At 50.0% G+C, this 23915-nt stretch overlaps 1 protein-coding gene across 3 annotated transcripts in view; it reads right to left on the bottom strand.

Moving 5' to 3' along the window:
* TBC1D32 (TBC1 domain family member 32) overlaps positions 1–23915 on the bottom strand; it is a 661976-nt gene that overhangs the window by 443288 nt on the left and 194773 nt on the right. For all 3 annotated transcript variants that reach the window (XM_029596414.1, XM_029596412.1, XM_029596413.1), the window contains one exon: positions 4820–4909. In XM_029596414.1, the coding sequence (XP_029452274.1) occupies positions 4820–4909 (90 nt within the window). The remainder of the gene's footprint in view (positions 1–4819; positions 4910–23915) is intronic.

Below are 23915 nucleotides of genomic sequence, written 5' to 3'. Positions count from 1 at the left end.
AGAAGAACTAGGCCTTTGTGCCGCTGAATCTTGTGTATAATGGCGCCCAGCAGGGGCCATGGGGGAAAGGCATATAACAGGATCCCCTGAGGCCATGGCTGCACCAGGGCGTCGATCCCGTGGGATAGAGGATCTCGCCTGCGACTGAAGTATCTGGGTACTTGAGCATTGGGCCTGTCTGCTAGTAGGTCCATGCCCGGAGTCCCCCACTGATCCACAATCATCTGGAAGGCCGTGGATAACAGCTGCCATTCCCCCGGGTTTAGGCTTTCTTTGCTGAGGAAGTCTGCCGAGGTGTTGTCCTTCCCGGCGATGTGGACAGCGGAGATGTCCTGGAGATTTGCTTCCGCCCAAGCCATCAGGGGGGCTATTTCTAAGGATACCTGTTGGCTTCTGGTTCCGCCCTGTCGGTTGATGTATGCCACAGTGGTGGCATTGTCCGACATCACTCTGACTGCTCTGTTTCGAAGTCTGTGGGCAAATCGCAGGCAGGCTAACCTGACTGCCCGTGCCTCTAGTCGGTTGATGTTCCACCCCGACTCTTCTCTGCTCCACCACCCTTGGGCGGTTAGCTCTTCGCAGTGTGCTCCCCAGCCACTCAGGCTGGCATCTGTAGTGAGCAGGGTCCAGGTTGGGGAGGGCATTTTTGACCCCCGGCTCGTGTGGCCGGGCTGCAGCCACCACCGTAACTGATTCCGTACTCTGGCCGGTAGAGGTAGATGCACGGTGTAGTTCTGTAATCGTGGGCTCCATCGAGATAGGAAGGTGCGTTGCAACGGTCTCATATGAGCCCGTGCCCATGGTACCACTTCCAGAGTGGACGCCATTAGGCCGAGGACCTGTAGGTAATCCCAAGCTGTTGGCCGGGTAGTGCTCAGCAGAGTCTGTAAACGATTCCGGAGTTTTGATCTCCTCTTGGAGGTCATGCTGACTTTGTCTCCCTGGGTGTCGAATCGGACTCCTAGCTATTCCAGCGACTGTGAAGGCTGTAGGGAACTCTTGTTTGTGTTGACTACCCATCCTAGGCTTTCCAGAAGAGATATAACTCTGTTGGTTGCCCGGTGGCTCTCCTCCGGTGACTTTGCCCTGATCAGCCAATCGTCTAGGTAGGGATGGACGAGAATTCCTTCCTTCCTGAGTGACGCCGCCACCACTACTATTACCTTGGTAAAGGTCCGCGGCACGGTGGCTAACCCGAAGGGTAAAGCCCGGAACTGAAAATGTTGTTTCAGGACTTTGAAGCGTAAGTAGCGCTGGTGATCCTGATGGATTGGGATACGCAAGTAGGCCTCTGACAGATCCAGGGATGTGAGATACTCCCCTGGCTATATTGCACTTCGGACTGACCGCAGAGTTTCCATGCAAAATCCTGGGACCCTTAAGTGCCGGTTGACTGAATTGAGATCCAGGACGGGTCTGAAGGTGCCCCCCTTCTTGGGTACGATGAAATAAATGTAGTAATGCCCAGAATTTATCTCCCATGCAGGCACTGGGATTATGGCTTTTAGGGACAGGAGCCTCCACATGGTAGCTTCCAGTGCCACCCTCTTGAGGGGTGGACAAGGAGATTCCACAAACTTGTCCGGAGGGGGATGAAGGAAGTCCAGGTAATAGCCTTCTCGGATGATGGCGAGGACCCACTGGTCCGAAGTAATCTCGACCCATCTGCGGTAGAATAGGGTTAGCCTGCCCTCTATGGCTTCTTCCCCCAGATGGGTCGGCTGATTCTCATTGTGGGGTGCGGCCGGGACCCAAACCCGAGCCGGTTCCCCTCTTGTTGTGCCTGGTCCAAAAGGACTGGTTCCTAGTCTGAGAACGAGGTGCTTGGTAGCTAGTCCTGTAGGGGTTGAAGCGTTGAGAGCTTCTACCTCTGGATGGCCTAGGAAAAGGGCGCTGGTTCCTCCTTGACTTGTCTTCTGGTAGACGGGGAAATGGAGAGGCACCCCATTTGTTAGCCAGTTTCTCGAGGTCGCTGCCAAACAGGAGGGATCCCTTAAAGGGCATTCTTGTAAGGCGCGTCTTGGAGGAGTCGGCCGACCAATTTCGTAGCCAGAGCTGTCTCCTGGCTGCCACTGAGGATGACACTCCCTTGGCTGCCATACAAACTAAGTCAGAGGCAGCGTCAGTGAGGAATGAAAGAGCTGATTCCATTTCTTCTCCCGGGGTGTTGTTCCTGGCTTGTTATAAACAGGAACGCGTCACCACGGTGCAGCAGGTCGCGATTCGTAGGGACATGGCTGCCACCTCAAAGGCTTGTTTCAGAATGGCGTCCATGCGCCGGTCATGTGCATCCTTGAGGGCCGCCCCCCCATCCACCGGAATGGTGGTGCACTTCACAATTGCGCGAACTATGGCATCTACCTTAGGGCACGCCAGCAGCTCCTTGGTTGCCGGGTCCAGGGGGTACATGCCAGATAAGGCCCGACCCCCTTTGAATGAGGCCTCCGGCGCATTCCATTCCAGATCGATTAGCTGTTGTGCTGCTTGTAGGAGGGGAAAATGGTGAGCCGATTGGCGCAGGCCCTCTAGCAGAGGGTTCATTCTAGGTTCCCCTGGGGTGCCTTGGCCCGGGATAGCCAGCTCCGACAGGCATTGAGAGACCAGGTCTGGGAAATCCTCTTTAAGAATGTTCATTGTAACCATGTTCATTGTAAGCCTCTAACTTGAAGCGATATTTACTGTTCATTGTAAACCGGGGTGATATGTATATTATACAGGAACCTCCGGTATATAAATCCTTTAAATAAATAAATAAATAAATAAATAAATAAATAAGAAAGAAGCGTCTCATGGTTCGATACGGTTCTATCCCTGAGGGAAGCTCTCCCTCCTCGGGGGGCTCGCCCTCTTCCTCAGATCAATCTGAATCCCCATAAGTGGGGCTTCCGGGTGGCGAGTGGCCGTGTCTAGGTCTTGAGGGTCCAGGGGCGGGGTCCTCCGGTACGTATGGGTCTGTTCGGGGATCAGACTGCATCTTGACAAAAGCACAAATCCCCTTGAATAATTCCACCCAGGAGAGCGAAGCAGGTTCTAGTCTTAGGGGCACCAGGTCTCTCGGGTTCCCTGGCTGCTCACCGCTGCCTGCTAGGTCCGGGGTGTTCCCTGAGGAACTGGCAAGTACGCTGGGCTGGGACCGGCCCTGGCCTGGAACTCCCAGGGCCTCCTCACATTGGGCACATAGGGAGTCTGCTTCCTCGCTCTGTGTGGCTCTGAGGTTGCATGCTGAGCAGAGGCCTAGAGCTCTTATGCCTGATTCTGGAGGTGCCGGCTCTGCGGATGCATGGGCTCTCCTACGCTCCATCTCGTCTGTTATCTCTATGCGGTGCGCTCCCAGCCGGAGTGTGCGCCTACTAATGTGCGCGTATCACCGTGCGCCTATCTACGTGCGCCAATGGACGTGCGCTTATCAACATGCGCTTATCAACGTGCGCCTATGAACGGGCGCCTATCAACGTGCACTTAGCAGCGTGCGCCTATCAACGTGCGCTGAGCAGCGTGCGCCTATCAACGTGCGCTTAGCAACGTGCGCCTATCAATCGTGCGCTTAGCAATGTGCGCTTAGCAGCGTGCGCCTAGCAACATGCACATAGCAACGTGGGCTTAGCAGCGTGCGCCTATCAACGTGCGCCTATCAACGTGGGCTTAGCAACGTGCGCCTATCCACGTGCGTTTAGCAACGTGTGCCCATCAACGTGCGCCTATCAAGGTGTCTTCAATGTGCGCCTCTATCAAATATGCACCCAATGATTTCCGGACGCCCAACATATGCGCCCGTCGCCTGTGCGCTCAGTCTGGCCTGAGCGCTAGAGCGAGGCGACGATCCAGGGAAATGGTGACGGCGAGCAGACAGGTAAAATGGCGACCTCCTTGGCGGGCTGCCAAATAGGCAGACCCCGCTAATCCTCGCTTCCTCGGAGACCCACAAGTAAAGATGTATGCCTTACCTTGTCTTCGGCGCTTCCCGGCTGCGACCCGGGCGGTCTCCGGCTGCGGGGGGGGAGAGGGTGATTACCGTCACCGCCGCGCTCGAGGAAGTGCACCCGCTGCCTCTAGGCCGCGCCCAAACTCGTCTCGCTCGGGGGCCAAGTCCGCACCGGGACCGAGGCTGCCTCTGTGCCGCGCCCGAGCCCTTCTCACTCGGGGGCTAGGTCCCTGCCGCAAATCGGCCACCGGACTGAGGTTCTTACCTCCGAGGGACCACGGAAATCACCTCGGGAAACTCAACTGGGGGAGGGACCGAATGGTATCACCGCAGGAGTGCGGGGCTTGTCTTCAGGTAGGATTCTTCTATGAATTTAGTCGTTAGAATTTGGAAAAACGCTCAGTGAGCGTGAAGTAGCTCCAAACTGCTTTGGAGACAGAAATTACTGAGTTGCTGCACTTCCTGCGGGGGTATATGTACCCCGTGCTGACGTCAGATCCGTCTCCAACTGCTAGCACGAGCACACTATACCCATTTGTTCTGAGTCCATCTGCTACATGCTAGGAAAACTGCTATTATTGTAATTAATAAGCAATAGCTTGTGATCTTTCTAATGTTTGGGTACTTGCCAGGTACATGTGACTTGGATTGACCATGGTTAGAAACAGGATACTGGGCTTGGTGGACCCTTGGTCTGACCCAGTATGGCACTTCTTATGTTCTTATGTACCAGTAATCCTGGGGACCACAATCTTCCCTGGTGCTTCTGAAGTATTGTTGTGAACTCCAGTCTCTACTAGGAATTATGCTTTGAAAACGTTCATCTTTACAAAAACATGAAAGGGTTCTATTTCTATGTAGACAAAAAAAAATACACCACATAGTCGGAAACATTACCTGTATGTGCTGCCTGAGTCTCCTTCGGACAACATGACGAATATAGAATGCGAGTAAACAGCACCAAAAGGTCAGACAGAGATACCCACTCTATAAATCCATAACAAACAAAATGAGTATATTACAATTAAATGCACAACAAACAATGATATACAAATTTAGAAGCCATTTTTAAAGGTTCCATGTTCTTGTTTTGTTTCTGAAAATTTAATAATGTAGGAACACAAAAACAATGAATAAACTGTCATCTAACAAGTTTAGGTAGTACTAGAGATTATTAGCCCTAAAATATGTGTCACCTTCTCTTCATTGTACAACACAGTTTGGCATGGACCTCATGCTCTGTCAAATTGTTCCACATGGACATCCATATTCAGCTCAGTTAGTTAGCTGAATAAAATGACCCAGCTAATTTAACCTACATACTCAGTGCCGCAGCCTTGCTGCTGAATATATCTGGCTATCTTAAAGTTAATCAGATAAGTTTAGCCAGTTAAGTTTATTCAGCTAACATAGAAACATAGAAACATAGAAATGACGGCAGAAGAAGACCAAACGGCCCATCCAGTCTGCCCAGCAAGCTTCACACATTTTTTCTCTCATACTTATCAGTTTCTCTTAGCTCTTGGTTCTATTTCCCTTCCACCCCCACCATTAATGTAGAGAGCAGTGATGGTGCTGCATCCAGGTGAAATATCTAGCTTGATTAGTTAGGGGTAGTAGGGGTAGTAACCGCCGCAATAAGCAAGCTACACCCATGCTTATTTGTTTTACCCAGACTATGTTATACAGCCCTTATTGGTTGTTTTTCTTCTCCCCTGCCGTTGAAGCAGGGAGCTATGCTGGATATGCGTGAAGTATCAGTTTTTTTTCTCCCCTGCCGTTGAAGCAGAGAGCTATGCTGGATATGCGTGAAGTATCAGTTTTTCTTCTCTCCTGCCGTTGAAGCAGAGAGCTATGCTGGATATGCGTGAACTTTAGGACAACCGTAAGGGCTGACCAGACTTAGCCAGATAACTAAGTTGATTTTTCTCCAGAACACCCTTGGCCTGTCCGCTACTTAGCCAGCTAAGTAGTTATCCAGCTAAATGGTGTCCATTCAGCGGGGCCGGATATTCTGCAGCCACCACTTAGCCGGATAAGTCCTAAGTAGTACTGAATATCACCCTAAAACTATTCTTACTGATTTGGTAGCACTGTAGGTAATACAGACATTTTTTTTTTTTTTTTACACAAGACATGATGTTCTACAGTTTGATAACAGATGACCATAAGTATACATCTCACTAGCTGTAATAATTCCCTTTAGTAACTTTCTTTATATAAGGCTCAGAACTGAAAAAAATGTCCATGGTTATCTTCCCTTATATGGATCTTAGAAACAACAATAATGGCTCTCCTTGATCTCCTATTCAAATAAAAAAGAAAAAAAATCCCTCTATGTAATCTTTAATAACTCATTCCTTCCAATCTTCTGAATGAAGGGATCAACTATGTACAAAAGCACATGAACTCTATTTATACAAGTATGTTAGCACTAACACAGGCATTAATGTGTGTTCAAGGCCTGTGTTAGTTAACATAGATACTTAAAGCGTTAGATAGAAATTAATACACTTTTCTGAAGATTAACACGGACTACCACATTAAAAATGTGAATGAGTTGATAAAAGTTAAATATATGCATATCGGATCATTTACATGTAGTCTACTAACACATCTATATCAAAGCTAACACTTAACTGCACATCTTTAAATATACAATTCATTAAAAGTTTTATGACTGTTGCATCCGTTGGTGCTAGACGACTTCGCCCCGTTTGCCTCACCTTATTCACGGCTCCTCCCACTTACCTAAGAAAGATGGCTACCGCCGCATCTACAAGCCGACCTCTCCAGCGTCCCCGGAACGGCTATGGTGCAGCCTCCCGCCATGCTCCTCCCAGGGACCTACTAGGGTGCGCGCGTATCACCCACGTCTTTATTCCAACCTTGGCGCGAACCTCGGGGGCGTTCCCCCTTGTTGACGTCATGCCGTCCGGGTTTATAACTTATTCTAATTTGCTAGCTCGTTGAGTTAGCAAGGACTTGTATTGGGACTTGTATCCGTTCCTGTCTACGCTACTCTGCCGCTTCCATGCTGCCGCTGGAAGCTCTCTCTCTGCCCTTCGGGGAAACTGCTAACCTAGGTACCCACTCCTCGGGGGCCCTCTGCTTTCAGGTGCCTTACAGGGAACAGGTACTCACTCCTTGAGGGCCTGCTCTCCCTGCCTCGGTGCCTGTACTTTCTTCTACAACCTGGTGGAATCGCATACTTACAGCAAATACCTAGTGAGTACTCTTAACGCTCAGTCTATCTCATTCACAGTACTTCCTTGCTGGGAGACCTGCTTTGGAACATTCCAATACCAACAGGGTGAGAAGGGCTCCCTCTGCCCTGAGACTGCAACTACCAGACTGCCTCACTGCTGCCACCTCTGGTGGTACTCTTCAAACTGTATAATAAAGAACTAACTGTGTTGTGCGTTCTGAGTCTAGCCTAGTACTGTGGCTCCTCACAGGGCTCCTCCCCGTGGGCGTGGTCATCTGCCACAGTACCCAAGGATCCACCCAAACACCGCTCAACCATAACAATGACCTTTAGTAAATTATGAGTTAGAAGTACTGCTAATACATACGTTAACATGGTATTTTAACATGCTTTCATTAATTCACCTATATTTACTATTTTCACTGAAAAGCAAACAATCGTAATAGCTACAATATTGTTTTTAAATGGAGAGGTTGATAGGAATTAAGAGAAATGAAAATGTCAAATATGAACACTGAGGCCCTAAATATGTAGCAGTACATAGGAGAGAAAGGGAAAAAAAGGAGAAATTACTACTTACCTGATAATTTCCTTTTCTTTAATGAAGATAGGTGGATCCACACCAGCGGGTTAAGCACCTCTATAAGCAGATAGAGAATGAGCAAAGCTGATGTCATGGTATATATACCCCTGCACTGACATCAGCCCGCCAGTATTCTCTGCAAAAGCCAAGTGTAAACAAACTAACAAAACTTGATTATTAACAGACAACTACTACAGCAATCAACTAACTGGAAACCACTGAGCTTAGACACAGAGTATAATAACATTAGTCTAGGGACTGGATTGACACAAATAACTCCAGGAACACACAGCCATGCAGGAGGACAAGAGCACAACCATCCGGCAGCCAAGGGCAGGAAGGTGGATCCACCTATCTTCACTAAAGAAAGGAAAATGATCAGGTAAGTAATAATTTCTCCTTTCTTAGTATTCAGATACATCAGTGGGATATATCAAAGCTACTCCTGAACAGGGCAGGAGGCTGCCCACAGTCTGATCAATACCACACGAGTGAAGGCTGCTTCCTCCCAGGCCTGCACATCCAGGTGGTAATGTCTGTAACAGGTATGTAAGGAGGACCACGTTGCAGCCTAGCAAATCTCGACAGGAAACAGCAATCTAATCTCTGCCAATGACACTGCCTGAGCCCTAGTAGAATAAACCCTAATCTGACTAGGCAATGGTTCTTAGCATCAACATATGTGGCTTCGGTTTTCCTTTATCCAATCCAATGGCCATAAAATCAAAAAAAACAGATTAAGACTCCACAAGGGCACTGGAAACTGCAGGGGAGGACAAAGATGCTTCACCCCTTTTTAAGAAATGAGCTATATCTGGATGAGCCGACAAGGGTCCACCATCCACCTGACCTCAGAAACAGGCAAAAGCCACCACCTGTGCGCCTTCAATGAATTAAGGGCCAACCCTTTACTCAATCCACCTTGCATAAATTCCATCTTAACCGAAGATCCTCATTCCAAGCCTCGAACACTCACCAAACCCGCACACAGGCTAAGGAAGTGCAGAACTCTCTTGCTCATATCCAGGTTGCAATCATTGCAGTGGAATCCCCATGCTTCAACAACCTAGAGGCCACCAGGAGCCATCACAAATCTGCATACCACAGCCTTCTGGGTCAATCTGGTGTTGCGGCCGGGTTCTGCGGCTGAATAGTGGACCCTTGGGCCAACCCACCCCGAGGGGCGGAGTAGGTCGGGAGGCAGAGCCAAGACTCAGAGGGCAGGATGTAGTAGCAATAGAGTCTGATACAGGATCTTCACCCGGGTACACAGAACCCCCCAGGAGGAGCCCGTAGGGTTCCGGCACCTTGGGACTTGGGCCCCCGAGGGAGAGTCCAGCAACAGAGAACCAGGGAGTCCACAGATGACAGGGGCTGGCACAAGCTCTTCACCCGGGCACCCGGAACCCCCCGGGAGGGGCCCGTAGGGTTCTGGCACCTTGGGACTTAGACCCCAGAGAGAGAGGCTGCAGCAAGGAACTAGACAGTTCGGAGAGAATAGAGTTCAAGACCAGAGCTTCACCCGGGCACCTGGAACCCCCAGGAGGAGCCCGTAGGGTTCCAGCACCGTGGGACTTAGGGAACAGCAGAAACAACTCTATCTCACAGGCGTAGTGCAAGAGGCGCCTGACGTGGAGTCCGGGGTCGTGGCGGAGCAAGGCGTAGTCGGGACGAACCGAAGTCAAGGCAGGCAGCAGGCAAGGCGTAGTCAGGATGAACCGAAGTCAAGGCAGGTAGCAGGCAAGGCGTAGTCAGGACGAACCGAAGTCAAGGCAGGCAGCAGGCAAAGCGTAGTCAGGACGAACCGAAGTCAAGGCAGGCAGCAGGCAAGGCGTAGTCAGGACGAACCGAAAAGGCAGGCAGCAGACAAGGCGTAGTCAGGACGAACCGAAGTCAAGGCAGTCAGCAGGCAAGGCATAGTCAGGACGAACCGAAGTCAAGGCAGGCAGCAGGCAAGGCGTAGTCAGGACGAACCGAAGTCAAGGCAGGCAGCAGGCAAGGCGTAGTCAGGACGAACCGAAGTCAAGGCAGGCAGCAGGCAGGGAACACAGCAAGGGACGCAACTCAGAGCTACAGGACTGTAGTGAACCTCGTTGCAAGGCGAAGAGGAATAGTCTGAGCGCCGGTTATATCTGGGTGGCGGGTGACGTCATCACTGCGGGTGGAGCCAGGCTTCCGGGTTCTGGGCGCACAAAGAGTCCGTCCTCGCGCGCGCGAGGCCACTGCAAGCGGAGCAAGGAAATGGCGGAGGCCACATGGGCCTATGTGCGTCCCTGGGCGCCGGAGGATGGTGAGCGCGGCGTTCCCTGGCCCGAAGGTAAGCGCCGGTCAAGGCGGAGAGAGGGGAGGCGGAGCAGACCGCAACATCTGGTGCCACCAAAAGCACCGTCCGAGTGACTTCAATCCTCCGAATCATTCTGCCCAACATGGGCCACGGGGGAAAGGCATATAGAAGCTAGCCATTTGGCCTCTCCTGCATGAAGGCATCGATGCTCAAGGACTTTTGTTCTCTCCTGCAACTGAAGAAGCAAGGAACCTTCACATTGTGAGAAGTCACCACAGGTCTAGAAATGGGAGGCCCCAGCAGTCCACTATGAGCTGAAATGCCTTGTTTGACAATTCTCAAACTCCTGGGTCCAGACTCTGTCTGCTGAGAAAGTTGGCTCTTACATTGTCTTTTCCTGCAATGTGTGAGGTTGAGACCTTCTGAAGATGAACTTCTGCCCATTCCATGGGTTGGGCTATTTCCTGTGACATATGCTGGCTCTTGACTCCTCCCTGGTGTATGATTTAAGCCACTGTCATCACACTGTTTGACATTATCTGAACTGCTTGACCTTGCAATTGGTCAAGGAATCGTAAGCATGCCAACCAGACAGCCCAGTCTTCCAGTTGATTGATGCTCCGGAGACTCTTTTATACTCCAGCGCCCTTGCGCTGTCAACTCCTTATAGTGAGCCCTCCAACCCTGGAGGCTCACATCCATTGTAAGTACTAGCCAGTCCAGTGATTGTAGGGAAACCCCCTTTCTTAGATGGTCCACTTGCAACCACCATTGCAGTTGTATGCTGATCCCCACCAGTAGACGAAACCGTATCAAATAGTCTTGAGACTGTGGACTCCAACAAGCCAGCAGAGTGAGCGGTCATCCCTTGCCCTCTAGGTGGTTTTGCACACAAAACCACCTAGAGGGCAAGGGATGACCGCCATCAACCCAAGAGCTGTAGATAAGACCACACTGTCAGGCATATAGTATCTGCCAATAGTTGCACCTGCGTCATCAGTTTCTGAATGCGGCCCTCCAGCAAAAACACCCTGCCTTGCTTCATGTTGAAGCAAACACTGAGACACCCCAGTGTCTGGGAAGGCCGTAGATTGCTCTTGGCCAAGCTCAACGCCCAAACTAGTTCCTGTAGCAAGGAGACACCTTGTGTAAGACCCAAAAGCTCTCTTCCAGATTCTTGGCCCAAATCAGCCAATCATCTAAGTATGGGTGAATCAAAATGTCATCCTTTCTCCACATTGCCATAACCACTACCATAACCATGGAATAGGTTCTAGGCATAGAGGCCAACACAAAAGTCAGCATTCAAAACTGATAATATCACCCCAAAACAGTGAAACTCAGAAACCGTTGATGTTCCATCCAGATGGATGGGAATATGAAGGTATGCCTCTGACAAATCCAGAGACGTCAGAAACTCCCCAAACTGTACTGCCATTATCACAGAGTGTAAGGTTTCATGCGAAAACGAGTCACCAGCAAATGATGGTTGACTCCCTTGAGATCTAATATGGAGTGAAAGGAGCCCTCATTCTTGGGCACAATGAAATATATGGAATACCGGCCCATATTTTCTTGTGACATAGGTACTAGAACTACATCCTGCAGACTGAGAAGCCTTGACAACATTCATTCCACTGCTTGTCTCTTCTGCGGAGAGTTGCAGGGAGATACCATGAAAAAGACCCAAAGAGACACTGAGAAACTCCAGAGCATAGTCATCTCTTATCAGATCCAGAACCCACTGGTCTGATGTGATCTCGACCCACCTCCGATAAAGAAGAGAGACAGGCGACCCCCTATCTCCAGTTCCTGTGGGTTTGTCACCACACCTTTATTGAGAGGCTCATGGGGCACCAGTACCCAAGATGGGCCCCTTCTGGGCTCCCTGGGAAAAATGACTGAGACCTATCCAAAGGCCGAGTCCTCTGAGAAGCTGCTTCTCTTTAGGTTAAAAGCAACTGAAACCCTAGCATGACCTCTTGTGAAAAGGAGCATGGCATCTGCATCTTATCCTCTGATAACCAAGGAACCTGTGACTCACCCCACTTATTGGCCATTTTTTTCAGCTCACTGCAAAATAAAAGTAATCCTTTAAAGGGCAATTTCTTAAGATTAGGCTTCAAGATTGCATCGGTCAACCAATTCCTGAGTCGTAGCTAACACCTGGCCACTTTTACTGAAGCCACCCCTCTGGCCAGTGCGGACCATATCGCAGCTCGCATCTGCCAAAAAAGGTGGCTGCCGGTTCCATCACTAACCTGGAATTCACACCAGATTCATCGACTTCCTGAGAGAGAAGTAAACAAGAGCGAGCTACCAGGGAGCAAAAGAAGCTATCTACAAATCCATTGCCATTGCTTCAAGGCCTGCATAAGAATAGCTTAGGGCATAGTCATCCGCTTGGAGTCGGCACACACAAGCACATCCACTTTCGGAAGAGCAACTGCTCTCTCGCAACCGAATCCAGGGTGTATAGCCCTTCCAAGGCTTGTCCCCCTTTAATGGCACTCCATTCAAGATCAATCAATTCTTGAATAACTTTTATAATAGGGAAGAAACATGAGGCTTTACGCAAAGAAATCGAAATGGGTTCTTTCTTTGACTCAGACATGGAATCAGCCCCTGGTATGCCCAGAATCTTCTGTTACAGTTACCAGACGGATCTAGTGGAACCACAGTTTAGACCGCTTACCTAGTGTAGTAGTATTCGGAACGCTGGGGATCAGTGCAGGCACCGGACGGCAGTCCGGGTCAGGACAGGCGGTAAGCAGAGTAATCCAAGGCACAGTCCGGGTCGAGGCAGGCAGCAGGCAATCAGGAATCACAGCAAATAATCCAACAGGGCAGGCAGCAGGCAGAATATCCAAAGCACAGTCCAGGTCGAGGCAGGCAGCGAGCAATCAGAACCACAGCAGATAATCCAACAGGGCAGGCAGCAGGCAGAATATCCAAGGCACAGTCCAGGTCGAGGCAGGCAGCGAGCAATCAGAACCACAGCAGATAATCCAACAGGGCAGGCAGCAGGCAGAATATCCAAGGCACAGTCCGGGTCGAGTCAGGCAGCGAGCAATCAGAACCACAGCAGATAATCCAACAGGGCAGGCAGCAGGCAGAATATCCAAGGCACAGTCCGGGTCTAGTCAGGAAGCGAGCAAAACAATATCCAGCGAAAGCTCAAAGACAATCGTGGCCGAAGCAGGAAACAGGAGAACTGCACTCCTTTAAATAGTTCAAATTTCCCGCGCAAAGGGACTCCGTCGGCGTCTGACGTCAGGGGGCGTGGCCAGGATCCGAATCGCGCGGGACTCCCCTCGCCGTCGCGCGATTTCAGCGAAGCCAAAATGGAGGATCCCCCCAGCACTATCGAACCCGCGCTGCCGATGTCGCGGAAGCTGCCCGAGTGCGCCCCGGACCCCGAACGGACCCTGCCTCGCGCCGTGCTGCTCCGGATCGCGTGAGTGCTGTAACATCTTCAATGTCTGGAAATTCAGAGCCTGTAACTCATCTCTTGAAAGAAATGCAACATAGTTTTATATGGCTCCAGCCCTGGAGGAATTTTCCCCATCCTCCAGGGAATAAGGATCTGCTTCATCATCCGTGCCATCCAGGTCCCTATCGGCATGACCTGCAGCAGATCTAGGCATACTCCGACGCTTACCTGCAGCACCAGGCACGTGGGAAACCTCAGTCCTCAATCCTCATCTGTTAAGATTGGCCGAGGCAGATGACTGCGCCTGAAGAAAGGACTGCAGCCCTTGAAAAATTTCACTCAAAAAAAGGCAGATGGGTCCATGCCAAAACTAGGGGGCACCGGTCCTGCAGTCACTGAACTATTTTTCTCCACTGCCGAATCAGTTAGGGGAGCTCCAAATTCAGGTGAAACCTCTGGTAGATCTTTTTTCTATTCCCACACCATGCTGGGAAGGACCGGGCTTAGCAAAATGAGATGGAGACAATTCTACTTGAGCCTCCAAACAGTGCTGATACAAGTTAGAGGGCACGCCAGGCTGAGATGCCCAAATATGGCAAGCAGCACAAAGGTAAAGACGCTTAGGCTTCTTTGCTATCGAAGTCTGTCAGTACGCTCCAACAGGCATCTGAGAACTGTGCACCCAGCTGTGCTCACAATAGGCGCTAAAAGAAAATTAGGTGCTATAAATATATGCATTCAAAAATTAGGTACCTAATACACTATTCAGGTAGACGCACAAACTGAGCACCCATCAGAGCGCTCACCATCTGTATGTATCTTGAGTGCTCACCTAGGCGACTTTAAGCGCATCCCTGTGCATTCAGCTAAGCATCCCCATACGTACAACTCAGCGCCCAAGTAGGCAACCCTATGCCCATAAATGAGTGCCCAGCTAGGTGCACAGATGCACAGCCAGGCACGTAAGTACGAACCAACAGACTGAAGAGGGAAGCCTTATGCACAGAGAAAAAATGCGCGAACACTGCCATGGCCTACCACGTGCAAAGAATCCAAGCCTGAAAGCAGGGCCTAGCCCAGAAGGCTGCTCAACATGCCAAGCTGCCCGAGTCCCAAAGCTCCCCTGGAGGTGGGAATGGACATCGGATCGGTGCGCAGAGCACAGAGATCGGAGGGGGGAGGAATCACTAAAATCAATTCCCCCTTACCTCTTACCTCTTTTTTATTTTCAATTACTCTCTACCTGAGCTCAGCCAGTCATTTGAATGTTGCAAGGTCAAGTCAGTGGCATTTTGAAAAATGACACTGACCAAGCCATGGGCTAGCGGGCACCCTGGGCACCATCACGGGATTGCTTTAAAACTTTTGAGGTTTGGGGGTACAGTAGAGGAATTTGGGGTGGGTGGAAGAGGGTAGGTTTGCACTTAACACCAACAAAGTTTTTGACACTTGGGAGGATAGGGTAGAGGAAGGTATGGGGGGTCCTATACCCCAAAACACACCACAGTATTCCCCAGTATGATTTTTTAATACTTGCAAGCAAGAACCCTTTTACATTTGTTGGACCTTCATGGATACAACTTGATAAAGAGAACAAGCTGTGTTAGTCCCTTTGGTCCACTTTTAATTTTTAGGTCTACCAAAGAGGTATCAGTCAAAGGTTGTATTCGGGAAGTGAGCGTTACCGAGACTTGAGAGCGTATTGAAAGTATATGGCAGCACCCCCTGAAGCGGAGTGGCATTCGAAACATGGCCGTGTCAGGGTCGTGATCAATATGGACACTGGAGATAAGTTATGAATGTTACTTGGCTCTCTTGACATTTTTTGAAATCAAGATTTTTGTGGTAACAGCCCGATATGGGACCTTCATGGTGATGGGACTTAATTTTTAATCAAATCATAAAAACTAAAAATAAAAAAAAGATTTGAGTATACTGCCTGATGACCTTCTTGTTGAGGCAAGGCTGGAGTGTCCGAAGAGCCCTTTTATAGGGCAGGTAGCAGTGACATCATCCAAGGGCACCGCAGGCTCTTTAAAGAAGACTATGTCGTGTGTGTCTGGGAAACAGCGCTGGAGGAGTGGCGGTGAGTGAAGCTGCTCGTGGAATCTCTCTGTGAACAGCAAACATAACAAATACCATTTTAGAAGCGCAGTCCACGAACCCTCTCGAAGCTGCAGCAAGGAGTGAGTATCAAAATGAGGATATGGTGCAGAGATTTAGAACAACTGCGGGTGGAGGAGAGGCTGCGGGTGGCCTAGTAAGAGGTCCCATAGAGGTGATTGCCGATATATTTATAAGGTGAGGCGAAAGAGGATATGCCAAAAGATCTTCCTTCAAAAATTGGAAGAAGGATCCTGGAAGATATAGCAGGCAAAATTGACAAACTGAAAAGTAGCAAATCAGCTGTACCAGATGGCATAAATCCCAGGGTTCTGAAAGAATTCAAAAATGAAATGTCAGTCCCATTACAAGAAATCTGTGTTGCACTTGAGGTGGACCCTTGGCCTGGTGCAGGATTGGTTCGGCCCTCTGGTCGGACCCAGAGAGCGCCTGCCACCAGGAGGCAGAGCACACAAGGAGAGAGAGGCTAGCTGGAGCTTTGCCAATAGCAATCCAGGGTTTCCACAGATTGACCCTTTGGGTACCCAGACTGCCTGGACCTAGATGGGCCTCAGAGGGTCTCCCGGAGAGGTAGCGGAGAGGTGTGCCCACCACGAGCAAAGGTGTGCAGCTGGTGAAGAATGGAGTGACTAGACCTGAACCAGGATCACCGGAGACTTCTGGAATGCAGCAGGAGATGAAGGCAGTGTCCAAGCAGGCTGGTCAGGTGGTCATAGGAGCAAACAAAGTATCCGAGTGTAGCGCAAGGGTCAAAGCCAGGGTATCCATCCGAGAGTGGTCAGCCAAAACAAGGGTCAGTTCCAAGATCAGTCTGTACGTAGTCAAGATGAGCAAAGGTCAGTTCCAGGTAGTGGTCAAACATGGTCAGGCAAGCAGAGGTCAGTATCGTGAATCAGTCCGAGGAGGTACGACAAGAGGAGACACGAAGAACAGGAATCAGGAGAGACGCTGGAACACAGAGAGGACCACGGGAACACAGGAACGCAGGAGCACTGGAACAAGACAGGAACACAGGAATGCAGGAACACTGAAACAAAACTGAATCAAGGAAGCAGGTAACGCAGGAACAAGGAACAGCAAACTAGTAACACCGAGGTGTCGACCCGATGGCAGTGCTCGATAGACATCCTGCTGGACCACAACTCCGGCCACCGTGGAAGGACACCGGACGGAACGGGTTTACTCCAGGAGCGGTCAACCGGAGACCAGATCCAGGGCGAGCACTGTTCAGGACAAAGATGACCTGATTGCCAAGGCGAGGATCTGCCAAGAGCTAAAAGGGAGACACCATGAAAACGTCCCAAGGAATGCTGAGAAACTCCAGAGCATAGTCATCTCTTATTACCTCCAGAACACACTGGTCTGACGTGATCTTGACCGACCTCCGATAAAAAGGACAGACAGGCTTACCCCCTATCTCCTGTTCTGGGGGTGGGAGTCAGGGGTACACCACCACTTGAGCCCTGCCCCATCTCAGCTGCCTGGTACGAAGGACTGAGACCTACCCAAGGTCGAGCCCCCTGAGAAGCCACTTCTCTGTAGGGTTGAAAACATTTGAAAACCCCTAGCATGACCTCTTGCGACAAACGAGCGCAGCACCTGCTCTGGTAACTGAGGAACCTGGGACTCACCCCACTTATTGGCCATTTTTTTCCAAACTCAGTTCCAAATCAGAGTGATCCTTTAAAAGGCAATTTCAAAATATTAGACTTTGAAACTATATCTGCCATAGCTGACACTCAACCCTGCTTAGCTTTCACAATCAAACGAGATCAGGTGCATCCAGGGTGGTGTGATCATAGGGCACTGCCCTGAAATTCAAACCATACTCATCAACTTCCTGAGAGAGAAGCAAGCAAAAGCAATCCACCAGCGAACAGCAAGAGGCCATCTGCAATTAATTGCCTCCGCCTCAAGAGTAGCCTCAATTCTCCTATCCTGTGCCTCCTTCAAGTCACTCCTCGTTCCATACGGATAGTCATCCGCTTGGTAACGGCACAAACAAGTGCATCCACTTTCATAAAGTACAATTGCTCTCTCTCTCTCTCTCTCTGCTGGATACAGGGGTATAGCACTACCAAGGCTCGTCCCCCTTTAAAATTAGCTTCCGTGGCACCCCATTCAAGATGAATCAATTCTTGAGTAGCTGCTTGCTTAGAGAAAACATCCTGGAAGGAGGCGTATTGTGGAGGTAAGTCAGGTAAAGATGGTGCAGTGGGCATGCAGATGAGCGGTGAAACTTCAGCAAGACACCGACCATGACAGTCTGGTCCCCACCAGGACAGTTCCAAGGTAGCCCAATTAAATTGTGGCATATGGTCTTGAAGCCATGGCAGACCCAATACTACCGGATGCATAGCTTTTTCCAACTCCAGAAAAGAAATTGATTCTGAGTGTAGAGCTCAGGCCGATAGCCTGGGTGGTCAATGAAACTTCTCCAGGAAGTGGTTCTCCATGGATAGATGACAATAGCAGAGGCTTAGCTATTGGTGTGGTAGGAATCCGTAGATGTTCAACCAAGCGCTTCAGAATAAAATTACCTCCAGCACTGGAGTCAATGAGAGCGAGAGTCTGAAATTCGAGAACTCCACAAAACAGAGATACTGGTAATGAGATACTCCACAAAACAGAGATACTCCACAAAACAGAGATACTGGTACTTCTCCACAGCAGGCCCAGTCCTTTGGAATAAACTACCGACTGACCTAAGACTGGAACCCTGCCTCCTCACCTTTCGAAGAAAACTTAAGATGTGGCTTTTCCTCCAAGCCTTCCCCTAACTCAAAATATCTCGTCAGACTCAGATCAAGGAACTGAATGTTTACTAATCTCATAACCTATCTTATACGTTTTATATGTAGTTAATTCCTATCTCTCTTCTTCCTAGCTACTATAGCTCCCAAGTTCAATCCCCTTGTTATATTGTAACTTTGCTTGTTTCGGCCTTCTTGTTTGGTTACTCTGGTTTTCCCCTAGTTCCATGTAAACCGGCCTGATATGAATCCCATTCATGAAGTCCGGTATAGAAATATTTTTAAATAAATAAATAAATAATGATAATGGAGGAGTAGGAGAGGTGAGCCCAGGAGAAGTCCTCCTGCAGATCCCAGGCCCGTCAGTTTCCCGGACAAATGGGACAGGTTTGGACTGCGTGGCCCGATTGGCCACAGTTCATGCACAACCCCATGCACTTGCGGTAACGTCTCTCCTTAGAGGTCAAGTGGCTTCGGCCTAGTTGCATAGGCTCTTCCTCCTCTAGGGTTGCAGACGGTAAGCGGGAAGCAATAGGCACAGGTTGCAAACTGGCTAAAAGACAGGAAACAGAGAGTAGGATTTAATGGACAATTTTCTCAGTGGAAGGGAGTGGACAGTGGAGTGCCTCAGGGATCTGTATTGGGACCCTTACTTTTCAATATATTTATAAATGATCTGGAAAGAAATACGACGAGTGAGATAATCAAAATTGCAGGTGACACAAAATTGTTCAGAGTAGGTAAATCACAAGCAGATTGTGATAAATTGCAGGAAGACCTTGTGAGACTGGAAAATTGGGCATCCAAATGGCAAATGAAATTTAATGTGGATAAGTGCAAGGTGATGCATATAGGGAAAAATAACCCATGCTATAATTACACAATGTTGGGTTCCATATTAGGTGCTACAACCCAAGAAAGAGATCTAGGTGTCATAGTGGATAACACATTGAAATCGTCGGTTCAGTGTGCTGCAGCAGTCAAAAAAGCAAATGGAATGTTGGGAATTATTAGAAAGGGAATGGTGAATAAAACGGAAAATGTCATAATGCCGCTGTATTGCTCCATGGTGAGACCGCACCTTGAATACTGTGTACAATTCTGGTCGCCACATCTCAAAAAAGATATAATTGCGATGGAGAAGGTACAGAGAAGGGCTACCAAAATGATAAGGGGAATGGAACAGCTCCCCTATGAGGAAAGACTAAAGAGGTTAGGACTTTTCAGCTTGGAGAAGAGATGACTGAGGGGGGATATGATAGAGATGTTTAAAATCATGAGAGGTCTAGAATGGGTAGATGTGAATCTGTTATTTACTCTTTCGGATAGTACAAAGACTAGGGGGCACTCCATGAAGTTAGCATGGGGCACATTTAAAACTAATCGGAGAAAGTTCTTTTTTACTCAGCGCACAATTAAACTCTGGAATTTGTTGCCAGAGGATGTGGTTAGTGCAGTTAGTATAGCTGTGTTTAAAAAAGGATTGAATAAGTTCTTGGAGGAGAAGTTCATTACCTGCTATTAAGTTCACTTAGAGAATAGCCACTGCCATTAGCAATGGTAACATGGAATAGGCTTAGTTTTTGGGTACTTGCCAGGTTCTTATGGCCTGGATTGGCCACTGTTGGAAACAGGATGCTGGGCTTGATGGACCCTTGGTCTGACCCATATGGCATTTTCTTATGTTCTTATGTTTAGGACGGTTAGCCTCCACTGTAGACTTTCGTGGACTCTTAGCCTCTTGAGTACGATCGCGGATACGGCAGTCAATTCTCCCTGCTAGTTCCATCAGGGACTCAAGGGATTCAGGGAAATCGTGAGCCACTAATTTGTCCTTTATGTGAGAGTTGAGACCCTCCATGAATATGGCACATAAGCATCCAGTTTTCCAATGCAGTTCGGATGCTAGTGTCTTAAATTCAATAGCAAAGTCTGTAAGTAGCTTGTTACCTTGCTGAAGGTTGAGCAAGGCAGATCCAGTGATGGTCTGGTGAGCCGGGTCATCAAACACAGACTTAAAAAGTTGTAGAAATCCTGGTAGGTCATTCAGGATAGGATCTTCTCGTTCCCATAATGGTGAAGCCCAGGCTAGGGCTCGTCCTTCAAGGAACGACAGGATGTAGGTGGTCTTTGAAGCTTCAGTGGGAAAGAGGGTAGGCTGTAATGAAAAATGCATGCTGCATTGATTAATGAACCCTCTGCACATCTTGGCTTCACCCGTAAAACGGGTAGGTGTGGATAAAGGTACAGTGGTCTTAAGGGTTACCACTGGCGACAGCAATTCCTTCACAGGAGGAGCTGAAGAGTTCAGTTGAGCGTGTAACTGATTGAAGGCAGTAGCTAGGCTCTCCAAAGACCTTTGTTGTTCTGTGATCTGCTGGGCTAGGCCAGGGATGGGCTGCAGGGCTGCGAGCTGAGCAGAGTCCATGGAGTTAGCAATCTGTTGTGTTTGTGGCATTGTGGATACTTGGTCGCAATGGAGATGACTCCACCAACAGGGAGGAGCCCTGTGGGGAACCACTAGGGATGTGCAGAGCAAAAGTTTAAGTTCATATATCCATATGTCCAAAGGGGGTCCCATTTGCTGTCAATATGGACATAAACAGAATTCAATGAGTTGAGTATATGTCCATATGGCAAATAAAAATTTAAACCCCTCACCCTCCTTAATCCCCCCCCCCCCAAGACTTACCACAACTCCCTGGTGGTCCAGCGGGGTCAGGACGCCATTTCTGACCAACTTTGCAAGGAGCACGTGACGTCGGCGTCACGTCGGAGTGACGCGGCGTCACGTGATTCCCCGCGGGTTCGCGCCGGAACGCTCGTTCGGCCCAAAAGGAACTTTTGGCCAGCTTGGGGGGGCCTCCTGACACCCCCAAGCTGGCCAAAAGTTCCTTTTGGGCCGAACGAGGGTGCCGGAGGGAACTCGCGGGGAATCACGTGACGCCGCGTCACTGCGACGTGGCGCCGACGTCACGTGATTCCCCGCGGGGTCGCTTCCGGGATCCTCGTTCGGCTCAAAAGGAACTTTTGGCCAGCTTGGGGGTGTCAGGAGGCCCCCCCAAGCTGGCCAAAAGTTCCTTTTGGGCCGAACGAGGATCCCGGAAGCGACCCCGCGGGGAATCACGTGACGTCGGCGTGACGCGGCGTCACGTGATTCCCCGCGAGTTCCCTCCGGCACTCTCGTTCGGCCCAAAAGGAACTTTTGGCCAGCTTGGGGGGGCCTCCTGACCCCCCCAAGCTGGCCAAAAGTTCCTTTTGGGCCGAACGAGCGTTCCGGCACAAACCCGCGGGGAATCACGTGACGCCGCGTCACTCGGACGTGGCGCCGACGTCACGTGCTCCTCGGAAAAGCTTTCAGAAATGGCGTCCTCACTCCTCGCTGGATCACCAGGGAGTTGTGGTAAGTCTTTGGGGGGGGGGATTAAGGAAGGTGAGGGGTTTAAATTTTTATTTTGGATCAACAATCGCGATTTCCAACTTATCCAACATAGCTATGTTGGATAAGTTGGAAATCCGATCGTTTATGTCTTATCACTTTTTTAAGTTAAAAAAAAAAAATAAGTAGCGTTTTACATTTATGTTCAATACGAATGCACACCCCTAGGAACCACTGCAATAGGCTGACACAAGATAGCAGACTCAGTATGGATAGAGTCTTTATTGTACTGCTGTTGATAGATGGTGAAAGCAGGAAGGTAAGGCACTGATCCACGAAGTGCCAGTTAGTGAGGACCCCCGAAGGGAAGTTGGAAGCAAGAGACCCCCGAGGTGCGGGTGTCTAGAGCTTCTTACTGGAGCGAGACCCTTAGCATGAAAGTGGCGTCTAAGTGTGCAGCTTAGAGCAGTCAGAGTAGCGAAGTGAAGTCTGCTAACTCAAGGTGGTTGCGGAAGCGGAGGCTAGATATACCCGGAGGTACTGACGTCATGCGGTGGGGCCGCCATGACGTGTATTTGTGTTATGATTCCTGCCCACAGAGCTACTCTCCGCGAGCATGCCTCTCCACCCACCTGTTCCTTGACGCGGTAGGATGCCGCTGACTCCGTCCTCCGCGGCTGGGCCGACGCCCATACTGGGTCCCATGCAGCAGGGCCGCCGCCAGCGCCATCTTGTTGCGTCCCTGAGCCGCCACTGAGACCCGCGGCCTGGAGGCCGTGCTTGTCCGCCTCCTCTGCGGCATGGAGCCGCCACCAACCTGTCTTCGCGGCAGGAAGCCGTAACGTCATCCCCGGGGTCCTCCTTGGATGGCAGGAGGCCGTCCTGTGGCCTGCCTGCTCCTCCTTGCTCTTGCGCGGCCAGGTGCCGCTGTCTGCGGTGCTGCAGCTCTTAAGGGCCATCCCTTAGGCGCCGGCGCGCGCCTCTTCATGGTATTTAAAGGGCCCGCGACCGGATATACCCCGGGTTCCTTCCGAAGACAACTTCCTGCTTCAGCCCTAAAAGAGGGCCTCTTCTTCAGTTGTTCCTGGCCTTCGAATCGGGTTCCACAGTCTTCTCTATCTTCTGACCGGTCCAGGTCCTCCGTGGTCTTCTTTTGCTTTGATGGCTTCGTCTCCATGTTCAAGATGTCCTTCGTCCAGGTCTTCAGTCATCTCCATGTTCCAGATGTTCTTCGTCCAGGTCTTCAGTTATCTTCAGGTTCCTGATGTCCTCCATCCCTGTTGTCAGATGTCTTCATGTTCCCGGTGCCTGATGTTCTGGTCGTCTGTTCTCTCGATGTTCCTGATGTCCTCGCCTTTGTCTCTGCCTCCATGCCTTGGTTCCCAGATGTCCACCTTCCTGGCGTACCGCTGTCATGGTCCGTGAGTGGGCTGTGTAGGACGCCTCACGGTACAAGGCCATCCTCATCTCCGCAGCGCAACCCTCTAGAAGACTTCCTGCTTCAGTCCATTGTTTTTAATCCTTGAGAATCGAATTCTGCACACGCTGACGCCCAGTAATACGTATGCGGCGCCATTTGCGAATGGAACTGGGAGAAGTTTAAGCGCTACATTATTTATTCAAGATACGTCTGTAATGCGGAGGTTGTTGGAATTAACTAATAGTTATTCAGTGTGCTTTCATTTAAGCCCCTGAGGCAGGCACTGGAATGTGGTGAAATTCGGCGCGATTCGGGCATTTTTAATTAATCACATACGTCTCCACCAATTAAAGATTTGGAAAAAGACCCTTGGGCATCTATTCTTTGTTGTTATCCTCACGGCACTGTTTGATTGCCTACCTTGCTGTTTTCTGGGCTCTTCAGGACCTTTGACACGTCCTGGTTTCAGCTTCCACTATTCCTCCTGGAGTCTGCGTCGAGCCCAGCGTGGTCCGCGACCAGTCCCGCAGGTGGACTGTGTAGGGCATGCTGCATCGCAGTCTCGAACCAGTTCTTGATCCTTGCTTCAGCCCTCATCTACAGTATTTCGCTTCAGGCCTCGTCTGTGATGTCTTCGCTTCAGTCCTAGTCCAAAGTCTTCTGTGTTCTAAGGACTCAGTCTGCCCTCGTCCTCTGTCCGGCCTGCCGCCTATTACCGTACCCAGCAGCAGGTCCAAAAGGGCTTGGAACGGTCGGAGGACTGTCAACATTGCGTTGGGGCGTGCAGGTCTGGTAGAGGGTCAGACCTA

The sequence above is a fragment of the Rhinatrema bivittatum genome, chromosome 3 (genome assembly GCF_901001135.1).
Source record: "Rhinatrema bivittatum chromosome 3, aRhiBiv1.1, whole genome shotgun sequence".
Taxonomy (NCBI): domain Eukaryota; kingdom Metazoa; phylum Chordata; class Amphibia; order Gymnophiona; family Rhinatrematidae; genus Rhinatrema; species Rhinatrema bivittatum.
This window is presented reverse-complemented; position numbering and strand designations above follow the sequence as displayed.